Below are 19,011 nucleotides of genomic sequence, written 5' to 3' on the forward strand. Positions count from 1 at the left end.
AGACACAATCTGGCCTTTTCTTGGGAGAGGAGAACTCGTTTGAATAGTGTGATAATGCCTGAAGTTCTCATCAGCACAGATGCTGCAGGCCAAAGGTCTGATCCTGCTATTTGTTTAGTCAGCCAAGAACAGGCACAGAGCCAGGAGTGTGAGGCAAAGAGCAGATCACAGCCCAGACTGGCATCATCTTTCCCCTCCTCACTGTGACCATAAGCTGCTGCTCCCTGATACAGACTGGGATTTCAAAGGGCTGAGGGAAGGTGAGGCTAAAGCAGTGCCAGAGGCTACAAGTGGCATATGAACAGTGTCATGTGGACTTTTTATTCTCCCCTTCATTTTGACCTGAGTGATGAAGGGCACTGACAGTACTTCATACAGGGAACCTTTCATGCATAACACCTTCTTTTTCTTTTTTAAAATTATTTTTTTTTCAGAGGGCTCTTTCTTGCTACTGTAGGTTTTCTTCATAAGCATTAGAATATTTAACAACATTTTCCCTATCTGAATTTCCCTTTGGTGATTTTCCTTGCCCAGTATTACTTTATCATATGACTGATGCATACAGCTGCCAGTGGGAGTTATTTAATTCCAGGCAGCTCTCTTTTCTCTGCTATTTATTTTGTATCTGATGAACTAAGGTCACACAGATGCCAGTATACTGTACTATATCTGAAAAGCACAAATCAGGGGCACCTCAGATGATGAGAGTGAGCTGAATACTGAGGAGCAGCAGTGATAATAGAAAGTATATGTGAACAGTTAAACTCAAGATGAATTTGCATGGGGGTAAGATAAAAGGATATGGGGACAGAGAGTGTGCAAAGATAGGGAAGACTCTAATCTAGGAATTGTGTTGGCTGCACACCCCAGTGCAGCTTGAGCTTTTCTTTAGTAGCCTCATCCATGTCTGTCCCATGCTACTTTTGCATTTGCATAAACGTGTGAATGTGGGTTCCCCCCCCACTTAGATTTTATTTCCTATTTTCCCCCATTCAGACTCTCACTGCATAGAAAAACAAATAGGTAGCTATGGCAGCTGATCTCACAAGTCCTAAGAAGCAGGACACTACACACTGCAATAAATTGGGCATCACCTGAGGGTGACAGTATGTGTGAGAGCACAGTTTTATCAGTATCCATAGGCTCTAAATCTTCTCAGATATGATTTGGAAGAGATCCAGTAGGTTTAGTATCACTAATTGTTTTTCCCACCACATTACATGACTATCAAATCTTGTGTTCATGAACCAAAAAAAATTTTACAGTTCATTCCTTTGCTTATCACTGTCTACCTTTTAAATTTGCAGCTATTTCTTGCAAACAAATTGCCTCTTCTTCCATTTCCCTTCACTGCCTCTTATATGCTTTCCAAACTGGATACTTAGTAAGAAATCTCCATCTTCTCATAGTGTCTGTTTTGACAGGTGCATTCCTTAGTTCCTGAAAATCTAGCTTTTGCATCCTACCAGGTGATTTATGTTTCTAAAGGAGGGCAATGCTTTTATATTTTTGCACTGTATTTAATAGCTGCATAAAATCCCCTACTTTCTGAATTCAATATGTCTCTGTTGACAGCTGAGCACAGAGCCCATAAGTTCTGATTTGAGATGATTTTGTGGGTGCAGGGTAAAGAGGGTGTCACTGAACTTTCAAAACTGAGCTACATCCCACTCCTGCAGGAGAGGCGGCTCTGTGCTGCTTCAGTCCCAAACCATCATGTTATAAAGGGGATGCTATCAAAACATGTAAAATGTGTGCACAGGCCATGTAGCAGCTTCAGGATGGGAAAGGATTAGGAAAGAACTGCACCACACAGCTCTAGCAGACCTGGAATAATGCAAAGGAAACACCTGTAGAATATTAAAAGGATAACTCTGAGAAATAGTCCAGGAGGTAGGGAATTTAATAAGGATAATAAAGGAGACATGGTCAGAGCTTTCTTTACCTCAAAACACATCTATTTAATTATGTTTTGCTTTTGGAGTTGCTTTTAACCTGATTGCTAAGTGATACTGCTGCTGTTTTAATTCCAAGTCAGTCTGACCATCTTGCCTGTAATCCATTTACAAGTAATGCCATGACCTGGAGTTTGTCACCTGACATGTCATTCCTCATGGCAGCAGTAGATTTCAGACACACCATCTCAACAAATCAGTCAAACAGGAAGATTCAGAAAGGAAATGCCGTATCTTGACATGTAAGCCAGTGAGTTAGAGAGGAGCAGGAGGTTTGCAAGGCTCAGACCCATCTCTATTTCCACAATGGAGGGATTTCTCCTGTTCAGCACAGTTTAGCAGTTTATGTGACATATGCATGATATGTATATGAGCTGACTAAAAGTCTGACTCTGCTTTTGGCTACACTGCTGAAAATCCAGCAGATATTGACAGTTCTTGGACCTGCTATCATGTAAAGTAAAAGGCAGATTTGTCCAAAGAACTAATCAGTTATGCTCTTCCCACAGAATAGTCACAAGCAAATGCTGTATTGTCCTGACATTTTTCACAGATGGAAAAAGGCCTTGCAAACTCTTCAGGATCATCTACTGCAGGAGACAGAAGAGCCCTGGGAGAACTGATTTTTTTAATGCCTGCAATGTGTGCATCTCACACAAGCAGTCATCAGCACAAAGCTTTGCAGCTGAAGCAGTTGTAGTGTATGAACTCATTAAGTAAACTAATTTTTTCGCTGTCATTAAGATTGATCTCAGGTACCTTGATGATCCCTTTTCTGCTTTAATAAACAGTCTTTTTATGCTGTATGGAAACGGAACAGCAAAGCAGGCCTTTCTGTGGAAGTTGAATGACATAAAATCTCAGCTTCAGTCAGTTTGATGAGGATAGAATGTGAAACTGCCTCCCGGGTACAAGACAATTATACAGAAGAAAAAAACCTTTGCAGGAAAATTTACAAGAGTCTGGAAAACACCATGAATGTATCAACAGAGAAGAGTCCATTTCAGGCTTCCATTACCAATTCCATTAAATACTCAAATGTTTATGTTAGTTTCTGCCCCTCTAATAAGAAGAAAGTAATTTAAATTGTAATATTTTTTTCATGTAGTATCTTTTCCCATGGATTTAGAGGGTATTGCCACAGTGCATTCTCCCAGAGATAAACATTCTGCTTTTATGCAGTTCAAATTTTTGGATATCCATCTTAGAGGACTTCAGAGTTTCAAAAGTGCTGGGAATTTGCATTTTCGGATGCAATTAAGAGGATCTATCAGTGTGTAGAAACTGGGCCTAGAATGCCTCAGAATGCCTACTCAAAATAGGAGCCCTCCTGCAGCATGAGTGCTTTAGTGAGTCATCCCAGATCAAAGAGCAAGTTAGAAAGTGAGGCAAGGCAGAAACCAGATCTCCTGACTCCGGGTGTCTGGTTCCAGTGATGAGATTATCCCGCTCCGGGAAAGCGGCCGCCAGAGTAGTGACCTATTTACCAACGTAGGTCACTTCCATTAGCTCAGTGGTTATAGTTCTGTTGTTTTAATTAGTGCCATTTCAGATAAGTGGCCATCTCTGTGGAAAGGTCAGTACCTTTCTAAACTCTTCCTCTGTACAAATGACATTGCTAGGGAAACAACACCGGAGAAGTAATCAATTCTTGTTAGACCTCCGAACATGACATGCAGTTGCTAAGCTGCTGGCCAGGCACATCTCAGTTGAGGAGATGACTCACTCCATCAGTGTATCTCAGAGCAAACATTGTTCAGCCCTGGCCTAGCCACACATGACAAGTACAAACATGTTTTGAAACAATACCAGCTGTTAAAGCATTAATTCTGAAGCGGTGGAAAGGGCAATAAATCCTGTTCAGGAAGAACTGGGACTCTGTGGTAATATCCTCTCTAAGAAATTTATGTAGGTACACCAAACAATCCCCACAAACATGGAGAGGCCCACAGAATTAACCTCTCTCTGTCACAGAGGAAATATGTCTGCTTATAAACCTTCAGATCCATGTTGATGTGCCACCCAGCCAGCAAGGCAGCTTCGCCATTTCTCCTGTAAAGTGTAGTCCTTGTTAAAAGGTTTGTCATGTCAATTTGTCCATATCTTTACTGACAAAAAGAGAGCTTTGAAAATGGAACACAGTTGATACCATGTTCAGTCTGGCTTCAGTGGCAAAGCTCAGATCATTAGTGGTCAATGCTGCCTTATTACACTTCATGTCTGCACGTGGCTGGAAAGGAAGACTGCACTGACAGAGGAGTCAGAGTGAACTCAAATAAAATTGTGAGCCAGATCAAAAGGCTCAGAGAAACTGTAGAACTCCTGATGCGATTTATAGAAGTGACTAAATAATGGAGAAGTATAAATCCTGTTGCCTTCAGTAGCACAGGCTGTATGTGGATATGTGCACAACTTTTAAACAATTTATCAACATAAGAAAAAATTTGGAAATATCAGTATGCAGACATTGAAATCTAAAGTTGTCAAGGCAGGTTATAAATCTACCTTGTGGTGAAGTCTTTCTGTTTTCTGCTAATAGAAACTGACTGCAGCAGTGCCTAAATGCAGACACTTTAAAGAAAGAACATGAAAGGCACTTATGAGTCAACGCACTTATGTATGTGTGACATTTTAAACTTTTAAATACTTCTATTTCTTTTAAAATACTATATTTAGACTTAAAATTAGGCCTAATTTAATAGATTTTGCCGGATTAAACTCTAAAATCAGTGACATTTTTGCATTTGCATGAATTAGTGAAGGAGAATAATCTATTCACTTGAGTTTACAAAGGGTTTTTAAGTTCTTGACTGTATAATCTTATCCTGAAAACTGTGCCTCTTGCAACAGAGAAATCCTTATATTCTTGTTGAAATACTAGTATGGTACTGATTCAGGATAAAAAAATAGAATCTTAAGCTCAGCTGAAAGGAATGTTTATGGTCCTTTCCATAAGCTTTGGATCAAGTGATTAGTGAGGCATCAATACCACCACTATAATTCTAGCTTGTTTTTTTCTTCATCAGTATGTCTGATCCAGCTTGCAACACAGCCCAGACCTGTTTTGTTTAGGACATATGGCAGGGTCAGGAATCACATTAAAAGGATACATACCAAAATGAAAAGAGTTGTCACAAAAACACCATCATGTGATGTAGAATTGAGAGGGTGCACTCAGGCAGGGTGCCAGCAAATACTGCTTTCATTTTAATTTTATGTAAATAACATAGTATAGAGGACTCAGGCAGACAGGATTATGTGATTTCTCATCAGATGTCAGGCACAATTGCTTCTGCTGATCTGCCATGAAGAGAAATATGTTTGCTAAAAAGCTAGTTTTTAGGTATCAGTGCTGTGTATCTTTCTGAGGAAAAAGTATCCTCCCAACTGATGGATAAAATGTTGGCATTACACAGAGAATATGATCTAAAATTTTTACTAGCCCTATTATGTCTATTCTGTCACAGTTCCCACATCTCATACTGAATATTTTAGCTGTTCATATAAAAGGAATTTTGATATTTCAAAACCAAGTCTCTCAAAAATACCCACCAAGTAGCTGATATGCATCAACTTTTGAATCCATGTTTAACTGAAGCTTTAAAAAGCTGATAAAGGGAAGGAAAATTCTACACCGTGTCCATAATATGACTGAGGAAATATGGCAGATACTATGATGATCTGTATTTTGAATATCTACTGTGGTATCAAAAGGACTTTTTTCCCACATAAGCATACAATATTGATGTCTGAAACATCCATCTTTATGAAGAGATGCTTTTACTTTCAAATTAGATGAGTTCAGCCCTGAAATTTTCATAGAAATACATTTTCTAGTCTTCTAGAGCTGTATACATGGCTACAACAGTCCAGTGAGTTTTCAGGTAAATGCTTGACTTCAGCAACTTTGGAAAATATTTGTTTTAATCGCTTCAATTTACATATTTATTTCATCTAAGTATGATTTTTAAACATCTTATTAGACTTCTTTTCCAATGAAACCACATAAAATCCAGACATATAAGCAGTTTGGGATAGAGTTTTTCCAGCAGGATGAAGCACATATTTCATAGTCTTGCATTCTTTGTGAAGTTAATTAAAGCCTTTCATTGCTTTCATCAGAATAAATTGCTACAGATAGTTATCTGTAGTTGGTGACTTACGTGACTGGAATACAGAATATATATGCACATTTTTACTGTCTTTATGAATATTGCTGTATTTGGTGCACCTATTGTCATGATTCAGTTATTATTTTTTTTAAATAAGATTGATCAATATTCCATATAGCTATTTGTTTGTTCATTTACTATTGGCTCTGTATTAATCCTTCAGAGGCAAGGGTGAAGGCTGTTCTTTTAGGTTTCTTACCACTCAGACTGGTGCTGGGGAGAATACAGTATAGATTCTGCATCTTATCCACTGAAGAATAACTGGGGTTTGTTTTTGTCTTGCCTTGCTTTCCAGAAAACTTAGATACAATGATAGCTGAGCAGACAAAGAAGAAGCTTGAGAACCCTTCCACTAAAACCAGAACAAAACTAACAGCAGGTACCTATTCTACAATTTTCTCTCCTGGAATAACACATTTTTTTAATCTATTCAGTTGAAAGTATGCTAATTGATGTAGCATCCAGACTACTGGTTAAAGCTACAATCCCTCAAGGACCTATAGCCAAACTTGGTTTTCTAAACACATAACAAGAGAGAAATTTTCACTTAATTGTCCAGACTTTGAGAAGTATACTCACTGTCTTTTTCTTCAGTGGAGTCTGTACATTACACATATACAAAAGCTTTTCGTAAGAATGAAAAAACGTTATTTGTCAACTTTGGATCTAGTGAATGTAAATTTCATATAATCTTTCTCTGCACAAAGAAATGTGCCTTTATGAACTATGTATCATTGCATCGTAGTCACCTGTGTTCAGCCACTGTTTGTAAGAGCAGAAACAGACATTCCAGTTTCCAGAGGTCTGGAGCAGAGATGACCTTCAGAAACCACTTTGAGACAGACTCCAGTGAGGCTCTTCCTCAATCATCAGTCAAAATGTTTTACTTACCAAAGATTGTTGGTGTGATTGAGAAATGCTTTTGGTACATTTGATACAAAATTGTTTCCTCTTGTCATTTCTTTAGACAAGAGTAGTGAAGAAGCAGACAGTACAAAGGAAGAAGCAGCTAAAATGGAAAAGGAATACGAAGTTTCAAAGGATTCTACAAAAAATGAAGGACAAAATGCAGCAGGAAACAGTGAAGAGTCCGGAGGTACAAAATAGCCATTGCTTTTCCTACTGTGTCTGCTCCAAGTGATTGGAGTCTTTTCCTATCTTTGGTGTTGTTTTTCCTTTGTGTTAGCATAAATATCTTCAGCTTATAGTCACTGGGAGTCAGCACACAACAGCTTGATTCAGAAGTGTACTTATTTGCCCAGTTTTAAACATATGACACCATATCCCTTGCTAAGCAAGACCATAATCTTTCACAAAATTCATAGTCCTTTGTGAGAACAATATGAAATACAGATTGACACAGTAGTGCAGAGAGATTTTTGCTTCTTTGCAAGTGTGCTTTTTAGTGAAATCGGATGATCAGAATATTCAATAATCTGAGTGGGCCCAGTGATTTCTATAGTTTGTGTTAGAACAAACTGGTACTGGAAGGTACTGGAAAGTTCTGCAGTGACAGAATTTGCATTGTTCACTGCCAGAGGTTAAGGGTTATCAGCAATTAATCTGTTTTACATAACTTTGATACCTGTTACAGTAAGTTAGTGTCTCCCTAAGCAAACATAGCACAGTAGTACTGCTACTATACCAGTTGCCTCAGCATGACACATAATGCCAAGTGCTAAATTAGACTGTGCTAAAGTCGCTTGGGTGCAAATCAGCCACTATATCTCAAAACAAATCTGCAGAGGACATTGTGCCTCCTTATTGTGCTGAACTTTTGAAGGAGAATGTTTGTTAGTGCAGAAACCTTTTGGTGAGTTCTTATTGCTAAGGATCCAGCAGAAGCATCTATGTTGGCTAAACAAAATTGCTTATAATCTATTTTGCACCAATGCTGTTTAATGCTCATACTTTTTGTAATGCCTGTGTGTCCACTGCAGCCTGCTCAGCCATGAATGGCAGAATGAAGGCTGCAGTAGACTGTAGAGCATTGGCAGCTGGGTCAGTCCTGTGGGCAGTGCAGCCACTCACAGATGGAAGGTGGCATTTTTTCCAGCAGGTCATTTTTTTGAGCATAGAAGAGGAAAATTTCTCAAGATGGTTGTCTGATTTCACAGGAAAAAAAAGTTGTCTCAATACCTGTGGGAAGTGATAAATAACACATTTTGCTTGTCTGTGAAGACTTGTCTTTCCAGTTTGATTCAGGTTATTTTCCTTTACCTTCAGCCCAATAGCTTTTTAGAAATGTTAATTGGATAAATATTTAGTTCTTTGTATCATCATGCAATGCCCTTTGCTCTTTCACAGAGTAACTTACTATAAAGTTACTGCACTCCCAGCTCAAAAAGTATGATATATCTAATACTGTATCCATTTAGTAATAGAAGCAGACATGCATAGTTGGCACTATAGTAATCTTCCACATGCTAATCACACTAGGTTTTTATTCCTGATAAATGTAAGAACATTACATCAATAAAGCTCCAGTCAAGTTAAGAATTCAAAATCCATTAGCTGGAATATTTCCTTAGGGGCTTTATTAGGTAATCCTTGAACTAATTCTGTCCTGTGTGCTTTCTGGTCCAAAAATAGCCATCACTTTAAAATTTCAGCTATAACAAGGAGTTATCATGGTAATGTTAATACATTCCTTTTCTCAGTAAATGTAGTAGCTGCATTTCCACTTGTCTTTCAAAATTTTGAAATTTGTTTGCCATGGGCTGTTAGCATTACTGTATGGAAGAGTTTTGATACTCAAAGCTCTCAGTTTTAATTAATTCCTTGCTATCTCAACAGCTTCATCTTTGCCGAACAATAATGATGATCAAAAAGCTACAGGCTGCCTTTAATCCACACAGGCAGTTTGTGTGGATACCACCAAAAGCTATGTATAAAGATCAAAAAAAGCCACAATCCTAAATTTGTGTATGACTAATCTTGCACAGACCAAACCTTCTAGCTGTCTGTGGGAATTTTGCCTGACTAAGTTTGACAGGACTCAGCTTTTAAACAGAAACTAAGAATAGTTTTAATCTGCCTTTGCTGTGACCACCTTCACCCAGTTAAGCAAGCTGCATCAATCATTGATGTAAGTGCCTGAATTCTCTCTCATCCTTTTCTCCAGGGAAATCTGAGGCATATTTGGAAGCAATCAGGAAGAACATAGAATGGCTGAAAAAACACAATAAACAAGGTAACAAGGAAGGTATGCAGCGAAAGGCCTTGACATTGGGGTGGGCACCATATACATTACAAAGCACGTCATTTATATTGTGATGTATGACTTAGCATTATGTTATAAGTTAAAAAATAGTGATGTGAAACTAAGCTTGTCTGTGGTGGTAGTTAGTGTGTTAAAGTTAAATAAATGTCAATGTTAAATCAATGAATGAAAATAGTAGACTAAGGCAGATTAATGTAAGCTGGCTTGAATGGCTGCTGGCCACAAAACACAGAGACCTGGTGGTCTGCCAGTGTGGCAGGTTTGTCTAGTGCTTCATTTCCTATTTCAACATGCCTTTTAATTATGATTTTATAAGTGATAGGAATGTATTTTAAGCATCTGGATGTGTCTAGAAGAGCTCAGTGCATCTGGCTAACATGCCTTCGTAAACAGCAATGTACTTTGTTTCATAACCAGGAATAGTTAAGATACAAATTTATGTCACAATGTAATACGTTGGATTACAGCCCGAGTCAACTCGAATGACTTGTAGCTCACACGCAAAGCTGTGCAGAAGGGAGCAGAGATTGAAGCAGCTGCACGGGGTGTGCTCACCAGCTGTCCCATCGTTTGACTCCTCCCCGGAGGCAGGGCTGTGTGAGCACTGGAGGCAGGAGATAACAGAACAGCAGCAGGATTTCTCGCTTATTTTTCACAGATCTTTATTTATCCATACCAGTTCTTCCCTCAAGATCTTACATAAAACCAGCCTCCTGTCCCTTTTCTCTGCCATGGCTGTGTGTTCTGCCATCAGCCTCTCTGGAAGTGAAGGCTCCTAGCCAAGGGACCCATCCCTGGGCTATGACTGGCGCCTGGTGAGAAGGATCCTTCTTTGCACCAGCCAAGCAGAGGGTGATCTGAGATGAGATTAGCCCTGGGTAATCTAGCCATCCTCTCTGTGTGTTGAAGTGTATATGAATTACATTTCAGACATGAGTGCATGCCTACGGCCCAACACAGGCATTGTCCTATACAGAAACTGTAATAGGAAGGACTTGTAAAAAAAATTTCCACCTCTAAAATCATTTCCCCACAATGGCAGTGATGACAATTAGCAGCAGGCACACATATTTGCTCAAGAGTTTGCCTGCCAATTCTAATAAATGGTTCTGTTTAGCAGTGTATTCATTATGGTAATTAGATCTCAGTCATGTGTGATTATATCCCACATACTGACTGGGCAGCCCCTTGCTCCTCTTCATAGTAACCTTACCTCTGCACTGCTGCAGTCTGAAAATGGCTGTGACTGCAGATCAATAGCATTTTATCTGCTTGTGACTGCATTAAGATATACATTTCTGTTTAGATGGATTTTCATTTGCACTAAAATATCTTTATTGTCCCCTGGCAATGGAAATGAGTCTTAAAGTGAGTGTAAGTTATGACAAAATTAGAATAGTGTTCTTACTCTTCTGATACATCATCTTTATTGTACCTTTCCATAGTTTTTATTTTTGTAAAATGCTACTTCAGGTCCCCTGGGCTGATGTTAAAAGAAGTGCAGTCAGGGTAAGATTATCTAACCATGAATGCATTGCACTGTGTTTCTTTGGTACAAGATGAGGTGGTATTGGTGTGCTCATCAATCATTTCTCCACTTCCAGCTACCACCTGGGAGCTGGCAGAAAAGTAATTTTCAAAGTAATTCATGTATTAAAATGGCCAGTCTTTCCCACCCCCACTCACGGGTTGGTTTACTCACTGAATATACTTGAAGAGGTTTAGATTTTCTTCAGGCAAATGTTTGTAGATCCTTATCTTTGTATGAATTTCAGTAGAAATTATTGTTTGTTCAATGACTAATAAGCCTGGAAATGTTAATTTACATTTCCCCAGTTTAAAAATATCAATTTTCTATTAAGGAGGCTGGTAAACTTGAGGGGCTGGGATGATCTAAAGAGAAACATCAAAAGCCTGGATTTTGGGCTGATGGCCTTTTGTGTCCAAAGTTTGGGTTGCATATTTTCAATCTATGGGCTCTGTGGGCCTGTCCCTTGTATCTCCCAGACCTGGCTTGATGACTGAAATGCTTTTCAAGAGGAGCTCCTCTCCAGTGTAAACCAGCTTCCCACAGTAGCTGCTGGGTGTTCTATTGCAGTTGGACTCCAAAGCACAGAAATGAGGCATTTAACTAATACATGTGGATTTTTTACCAAATACTCAGGCAGGTTATAGTTTCATAACACTGATAGTAGCCACTTGGGAATGAAAGTAAATTCTGTAATCAATTGCAATGGCAAATGGCTTGATTTGAACATGCAAATAAGACCTCACTTCATTTACTGTAGCTGTTTCACAGCTCAATGAAATGCTGCAGCTGTTGCGGTGAATATAACCCAAAGCTGATTTTTCTAATTACAATAGGTTGTAAATAAGTATTAGAAATTAGAGGTTATAAATTTCTAGGAAAAAAAAATCAAATTAGATTGCAATGAGATATATAACAAATTAGCCAGAATTGGATAATATTATAGTGGTTGTAATCCTGTACAGAATGTTTAGTAATTAAACATTCACATTTCCACATAATGATTTGGAGTTATAAATAGTATTCTAGATGTAAAATAAGCTCAGGGATTTTAATGTGAATAATGTGGATATCATATTAATTTAGTGTTTATTCTTCCATTCATTTCCATTCCTTGATAGCTTTCACCAGGGACCCTCATTCTGTCAACATGAATGAAATCTCAGAACCTCATTATGAAATTGCTGGGTACTATTTGTCCCTATTACTCACACAGGCTGGAGAGACAAGCAGGTTACATTCTCTTAAGTAATGACAGTAGCAGACCAGACAAGAAATCCTGGCCTCAGTACAGTGAATGGCAAAATTCCTGTTAACTCAGACATGGAAAGACACCTCTGCAGGAGTGGGGAATTTTGAATATCAATTTTCTGTATTACTCATCTGAAATTGCCTTATACTGTTGTAAAAATGATTGCAGGCATCAATTTGCTTCATAATGTCTTTCTATTTCTATCCAGTTTTGGTCACTGACCTCTAAAAAGACAGGAAGTCATTATTGTCTATTTTGTTAAGAATGTACAGTTGGAAAGAAGGTCCTTCCACGTATTGCTGTATGATGTTATACTTTGGACTACATTCCAAAATCACTATGAATGCATTCTGAAAGCTCTGTCTGTGAATAAGTAATTTATACTGAAAATATCAGAGTGTATCTGTTCTCGTGAAAGATACTCATTCATTTAACTTAGTATGAACCCTTAAAACATTGCAGTTCTTCGGGTTCTAACAAATTAACTTCTGATTCTATCAAATTAACTTTTGATTCTAACAAATTAAGCTTTACATTTTATGCAGCAAATTAGGTAGCTAACTGAAACTTTATTGTGTTTATATGTGAATATACTGAATCTGTTGCCAGAGTTACAATTGCACAATACATTACTCATTTATTTTATTTGAAAGGTTGCTTTGCAGTAGAATTCTTTTCATGCAAAACAGTGATGTGTTCCAGCATGGGAAAAGTCTATTTAACACATATGGTGTGAATCTGGCTGTATAGATGCACTCATCCACTGGAAAAGGAGAAAGGATCTTTCAGTACTCTATTGCAGAGTCTATTTGTCAGTCAAAACCTAACACTAACACTGTCACAAAGACTGCTCACTGCAGTATTTTTCAAGCCAGAATATTATGTTCTCTATCAAGGTAAATGTATTGAGCTATTTTCAGGAAGTTGGTTTCTTGAATTTTCACTACAGTGTTTGTAGTAAGTGGGAATTTTACTAGGATTTCAATAAGAAATAGTCCATTTAATATTTTCTTTTGATTCTGTGACAGCTGTGAAAATAATTGGGTTCTAACAATAGGTTTTGCTCTGCAGACTAGAACATCAAATCTCTGGACCAGAAAATATTCTTACTTTAGCATTTGACAGCAATCAATCAAGAGCAAGAGATGATTATTCCTCTTGAACACTAAAAGCACTATGATGTGTAAAAACACTTTGTGCAGGTGTTTTGTGTTTATTTATTGTTTTCACAAGCTGCTCTTAGAGCAAATTTTCTTCATGTTTGATCAAGTGCATTTGTTGGATAAACTTTGCAATGACATTTCTGTTAGGTGAAGCACTATAATGGCAATGACTCATTGTGCAAATGAATTCTTATTTTTCAGACTATGATCTTTCAAAGCTGAGGGAATTCATTGATCAGCAAGCTGATGCTTATGTGGACAAGGGCATCCTGGACAAGGAGGAGGCCGATGTAATTAAACGCATCTATGGCAGCCTGTAAAAGTTAGTGGCTGCCAGACATGTAGAAAACTAGTCTAGTTTCCCCCACTCCTGGCTCGGTGACTTATGATCTGTTAATTTGAGGATATCATTAGAAATGCTCTGTTTACATTGTACTGACAACTTTCTAGACAGCAATGAAGAGCTGTAGTGTTCCATTCACCCTCTGCATCCTGTATTTTCCTACAGTCACAAGTCAACCCTAAACACCAAATTCTGACAGTGAATTTCTATTGGATAGGGTCAATATTTCTGTAATGCTCTCTTTGATTTATTATTTGTGTTTGGTTTACTTTTGTAGATCAACCAATCGTTTCTGATGGAAAGTTCTTTTAATGCTACATCTTTTTGCTCACACTCAACAAGCTTTCTATAGATACAACTATGTAAAGGGCATTATTAGAAAATAGTTCATAGTTCTCTAAATAAAATATTTGAAAATTATTTACCTATTAAAGTTTTTATTAATCTTAATATTATTTATATTCAGAAATTTTGTGTTTAAATCTTAATATCTTTTTTTTGATCCTTTTTTATTTCTTTATGTAGTATCCTGTAATTTGGACTGTAGTGTCCTTAGCTAACTGATAAATCTTTGACATTACCATTGCCTTTCATATTACAGAGCTGTATTCTCTCCTTCAGCATGTATGAACATTCTCTTTGGTGCACCATTCGATGACTGTGCATGCATAATTAGTTGAATTCCTGATGTGAGTATCCTGATAGCAAGTGTAAATAGCTGTTACTTTCTCTAAAGAAAAAAAAAGGAAAGCAATTCAAGTTATTTTGCATGGAAAGGGAAGTTTGCAACTAGAGATGTTTTTAGGAACATGGGCCTTGCTTTTCAGAAAGACTTAAAGAATCTATCATATCTCACTATCTCTGAATATCAAGGCTGTGGTCTCTTTGCTGACCTCTGCTCTGTGTTGAGCAGTATCATCTTGTAAATTTTCTTTTTTTTTTTTTTGCCTATATATATGTTGTCATTAGCCAAAAATCTGGTACTTCCCAATGAAAAAGGAAAACAAAAATGTCACTCTCATTCTTCTTCCTGAACTTACAAAGTTTTGGAAGAATGGCTTATGGGGTCTTTTGTCTTTAAGTGAATGGATAATTTTATATATGAAGAACTCATAAAACAAGATCAAAGGTAAGGAAGTTTTTAGAAAGGGAGATTTTAAACTGAGTTCCAGAAGATGTAAGTCCTGAGACTTATCACCTGCAGCAGTTATTTGTGTAAATGAACTCCAGGAAAACCCTGTTCTCTTTACTTACAGATTCTTCATTGATAGTTGAGGTTATCCCTCTCTGATTTTTTAAAAAACACCTTATGATATCTCTGAGATTAATACAGTTAAAAAATGTCAGCTGATGCACAGGTTGGAATCTGCCTGCAGTGAAGGGAGATAACTGACTTACAGCACTGCCTGCACAGCACAAACTTCTCTAAATGTTAAAACACTTCCTTGGGTCATTTCCCTTCTCATTTTCTTAGCATAGCTGGAGATTAGGGAGGAAGAGATTTGAGCAATGCAGTAAACTCTGGAATCCCTGAAAAACATAAATTATCAACTGATTATTGATAAATTATCAATTGATGACCAATATGAAGTGAATGTGATGGTAGTGAGGTATAACAGCATAACTCTTTGCAAACTGATGACACATAAGCCAGTGAATGGTTTCTGGCAGACACAGAGTACGTCACTGGCTGCTCACACACATCCTGATATGAATCACTGAACTGCAGTATCAGTCACTAATGGTGATTTATTTTTTTAAGGCAAAAGCTGTACCCAAAAACATAGTCAATATAAGCTTCCTCTTTAAAAAATAGTCCCTTAGGAAATCTAGAGAAAATAATTAGGGAAAAGAATTCTTGTTGTTTTGAATCAGTGTATTTGTTCTCATCCAAACCTTCTAATTTGTTTATTGTTATTTGCTGATGTTCCCAAAGATCCAAATTTCTTGTCCCTGTGGATCTCAATTGTGTTCTGCAACAGCTTGTGACTTATTTTCTTATGTGACTATCACACAGGAAAAGCAGACTGATTCACAAATATGGATTTTTGAAAGAAATCAGGAGAATGGTAACTAACTAACTGTAGACCTTTAAAGCAGTGACCAAGGATCTGCACGTGAAAAAACAAAAAAGGACAAACTTTTCTTCCCCAATGGTTATTTTAAAAAAGACCCCAAATTTTCTTCTCCTGTCAATATAATGAGTAATATAATAATATTTTCCATTTTCATTGTAAGTTAGTTTCTTATTTTGGTCTCTCATGAGTCTGGTACTAACAGGAAGATATCAGTTAGTGACCTGTGATTATGAACAGTATGTGTCCACGAAAAGGGTGGTGCCATATTTGTTAATCTCTCAGTTTTGCAAATTCTATAACTTCAACAAAGTATCAATGACATAATTTAGAGGAAAAAATGTCCCAACAGTGGGCACGACCTGATTGTACTTCAGAGTATGCATGTTCTTGGACTGTTCTTACACTGCTGCTGTGCATCACTTGGGGTACACACTTAGATAATTGGACCAACCTGATGAGTAGCTGAGAACAGGGAAGCCTCTGATGGATAAACCAGCAATCCCAGCTATGGTTCCTCAAATTAGATTCGCTTCCCAGCCTGCCCAAGCCCACTAAACTTGTTATTTGAATGCTTCACATAGTGGTTTCATTGCTGGTACATTGGATGAACATCTATCAGTACATCACACCTTTCAGAACTAGACAGTGAAAACCCAGCCAGCCTGATGAATCACCCTGCATTTTTAAGGGGCTGTGACTTGTGCTAAATAAAATCAAACCAAGTGACGCAAGTTTCAACCTGCACTACAGATTAGTCCTTGTTTTTCTGGGAACACTTCGAGCACATTAGGACTGGACATCCCCTGCTGATGTGTTTAGTCCATAATTAGTAAATCTAATTATTGCATTCTTCCTGATGAGAAAGGTATCTTCAACACCTGCATGTCTCTGGTTCTAAACTGACAAAAATCAGTTTCTGTGTTGTTTATATCTCTGCTGGATCCTTCAGAAATCCTTCACTCTTAAATTATCACTGAAAATGTAACAAGTACAATATATATGGTATTCACCTTTTGAGCTTTTCTAATAGACTATTGTTTCTGATACTGTACTTTATTAAACACTTTACAAGCTACATTAGTGTGCTGGTTTTGGCTGGGATAGAGTTTATTTTCTCCATAGTAGCCAACATATGTTTTGGATTTGTGCTGGAAACACAAATGTGTTGATAACACAGAGATGTTTTAGTTTCTGCTGAGCAGAGCTCACACTGAGCCTTTTGTGCTCCTCACCCCACCCCACCAGCGAGGAGGCTGGGGGTACACAAGAAGCTGGGACACAGCTGGCACAGGTGACCCCTACTGACCCCAGGGATATCCCAGACCATGTGGCACCATGCTCAGTGTATAAAGCTGGGGAAGAAGGAGGAAGGGGGTGGGACATTGGGAGTGATGATGTTTGTCTTCCCAAATAACCGTTACTTGGGATGGGGCCCTGCTTTCCTGGGGATGGCTGAACACCTGCCTGCCCATGGGAAGTGGTGAATGAATCCCTTGTTTTCCTTTGCTTGTGTGCACAGCTTTTGCATTACCTCTTAAACTGGCTTTATCTCAACATGTGAGTTTTCTCACTTTCACCCTTCTATTCGTCTCCTCCATCCCACAGCAGGGGAGTGAGTGAGTGCCTGCGTGGGGCTGAGTTGCCAGCTGAGGTTAAACCACAACAAGCAGTACAAGGTTGCTGTTGTGTGCTAAGGAGAATGCATCTCTTCTATCCACTGCCCAGCTTTTTTTAAGCTATCCTGCACCATGGAGCAACAGGAGTTCATCTCAATGCAGGGAGGGGTGGGACACCACAGGGATGCCCTTCTGAGAAGGCTGGGTGCAACTACAGAACCTGGTGGCTGAGTTAGCTGGATTTACAGGGGTTTAGTAGCCTCCAGCCACATTACAATTGAGTCCCAAGTGTAAACTTTTTATGAGGTATGTCCCACATATTTCATTTGAAAAGATCCAAGTCCAAGCATGCCCAGATTTTGACTTTTCAAGCTTTGATTGAAGAAATATGTAAAAACAAAACTTCAAACATGCAGGTTCCTCACCACAAAATAGCTGCAAAACATAGAATTTTATCTGCACTAAGTGCTTCACTTTTGCCTGAAATTGCCCTGTTCCAGCCATAAACCACACCTTGCAGGATTGGTAGAAATATAGAAACAAAGAATGAAGCTACAAGTGTACCAGGCATAAAAGCAGAGTGGGAGGCAAAATATACGTGGTAACTAATACAAATACATAAAAAGTACAGGCAAATATGTCACTTTGTTAAATAATAACATGAAAATGTGGATTAAGGTATTAAAACATTAGTTATTTCAGAGTCTTAACTCTTTTTAAGAGTAGTAAAGCTCCACCTTGAATCACTCTGAGTGTATTGCAGACGATTTCCAGGCAGTTTCCTCTTGCCTGCCCAGCTCTCCCTGGGCCCAGCCGCCGGCAGCCATGATGAGTCGCCAGTGAAGGAAAGCAATTCCTAAAAATATTTTACCTCTACTTAAAAAATGGGCAGTTGGTCTCCATATTTCCCCGAGGGATTATGACACACCACATCTATCTACCGGAAAACCTGTACTCTTTGCCCACGCTGTGAGGGGCTGCCAGGACACAGAATCTGTGCAATTGGTGCTCAAGGAAAAGCTGGAGTGCCCTCAGGTGAGGAGACCCAGCCGCCTGTGGGCTCATCAGGGCTCAGCTGAACCAAAGGCTCATCAGAACTCCTACCCTGCCCACAAAGAGCAGACGGGCCCAGGGCAAAGGAGAGTGGCTGCTGGTAAACAGGACTGGAAGAGCCAAAGATGGAGTGGAAGTAAAAGCTGGGGCTTCTCTGCCCAGCCCTGAGCGCTTGGGGCACATGAAGGACATCTAATGGGAAGTGAGGAGTGGAGACCTGCGCTGGGGCGGCACCAAGGCAGGGCTCTTACAGGTGTCCTTTGTGGTGGGCAGTGACAGCCCAGAAACTCTCCCTGCAGGAGGATGGTGTGTGGCACGGGTGGGTTGGATGTCTCTACTGGTTTTGCACCGAATGCCGTGTTGTGTGCCGGTGTGGAGGGGCTTCCAGGGAACAGAGATGCTGTGGATTATCAGGACGCTGCTGGGCCGAAATCTGCCGTGTGGCTGCTGTGTCTGAGGGGTCAGGTGTGTGCTCAAGGGGCCCTGGTGTGTTCAGGCTGGCAGAGCTGCTTCCTCCCTTCCTTCCCTTCTGTATGGCTTTCTCAGTCAGGGAAAATAGGCGTATGTGGTGTGAGGGACTGTTTGTCCTGAAGGCTCTGCAGCCCACTGGGAGGGCCAGAGTGAAGCG

The 19,011-nt window shown here is 39.0% G+C and overlaps 1 protein-coding gene across 2 annotated transcripts in view; it reads left to right on the forward strand.

The window, feature by feature from the left end:
* SCG3 (secretogranin III) overlaps positions 1 to 16,789 on the forward strand; it is a 28,719-nt gene extending 11,930 nt beyond the window's left edge. Inside the window, exons 9-12 of one of the 2 annotated variants that reach the window (XM_027644436.1) lie at positions 6,423 to 6,506; positions 7,095 to 7,223; positions 9,252 to 9,320; positions 13,495 to 16,789. In XM_027644436.1, the coding sequence (XP_027500237.1) occupies positions 6,423 to 6,506; positions 7,095 to 7,223; positions 9,252 to 9,320; positions 13,495 to 13,613 (401 nt within the window). In that variant the 3' untranslated portion in view covers positions 13,614 to 16,789. Of the gene's footprint in view, positions 1 to 6,422; positions 6,507 to 7,094; positions 7,224 to 9,251; positions 9,333 to 13,494 lie in introns of both variants that reach the window. The other variant, XM_027644435.1, reaches the window with a different exon arrangement.
* The last annotated feature ends 2,222 nt before the right edge of the window (positions 16,790 to 19,011 follow it).

The sequence above is a fragment of the Corapipo altera genome, unplaced genomic scaffold (assembly GCF_003945725.1).
Source record: "Corapipo altera isolate COAL_440 unplaced genomic scaffold, ASM394572v1 50, whole genome shotgun sequence".
NCBI lineage: Eukaryota > Metazoa > Chordata > Aves > Passeriformes > Pipridae > Corapipo > Corapipo altera.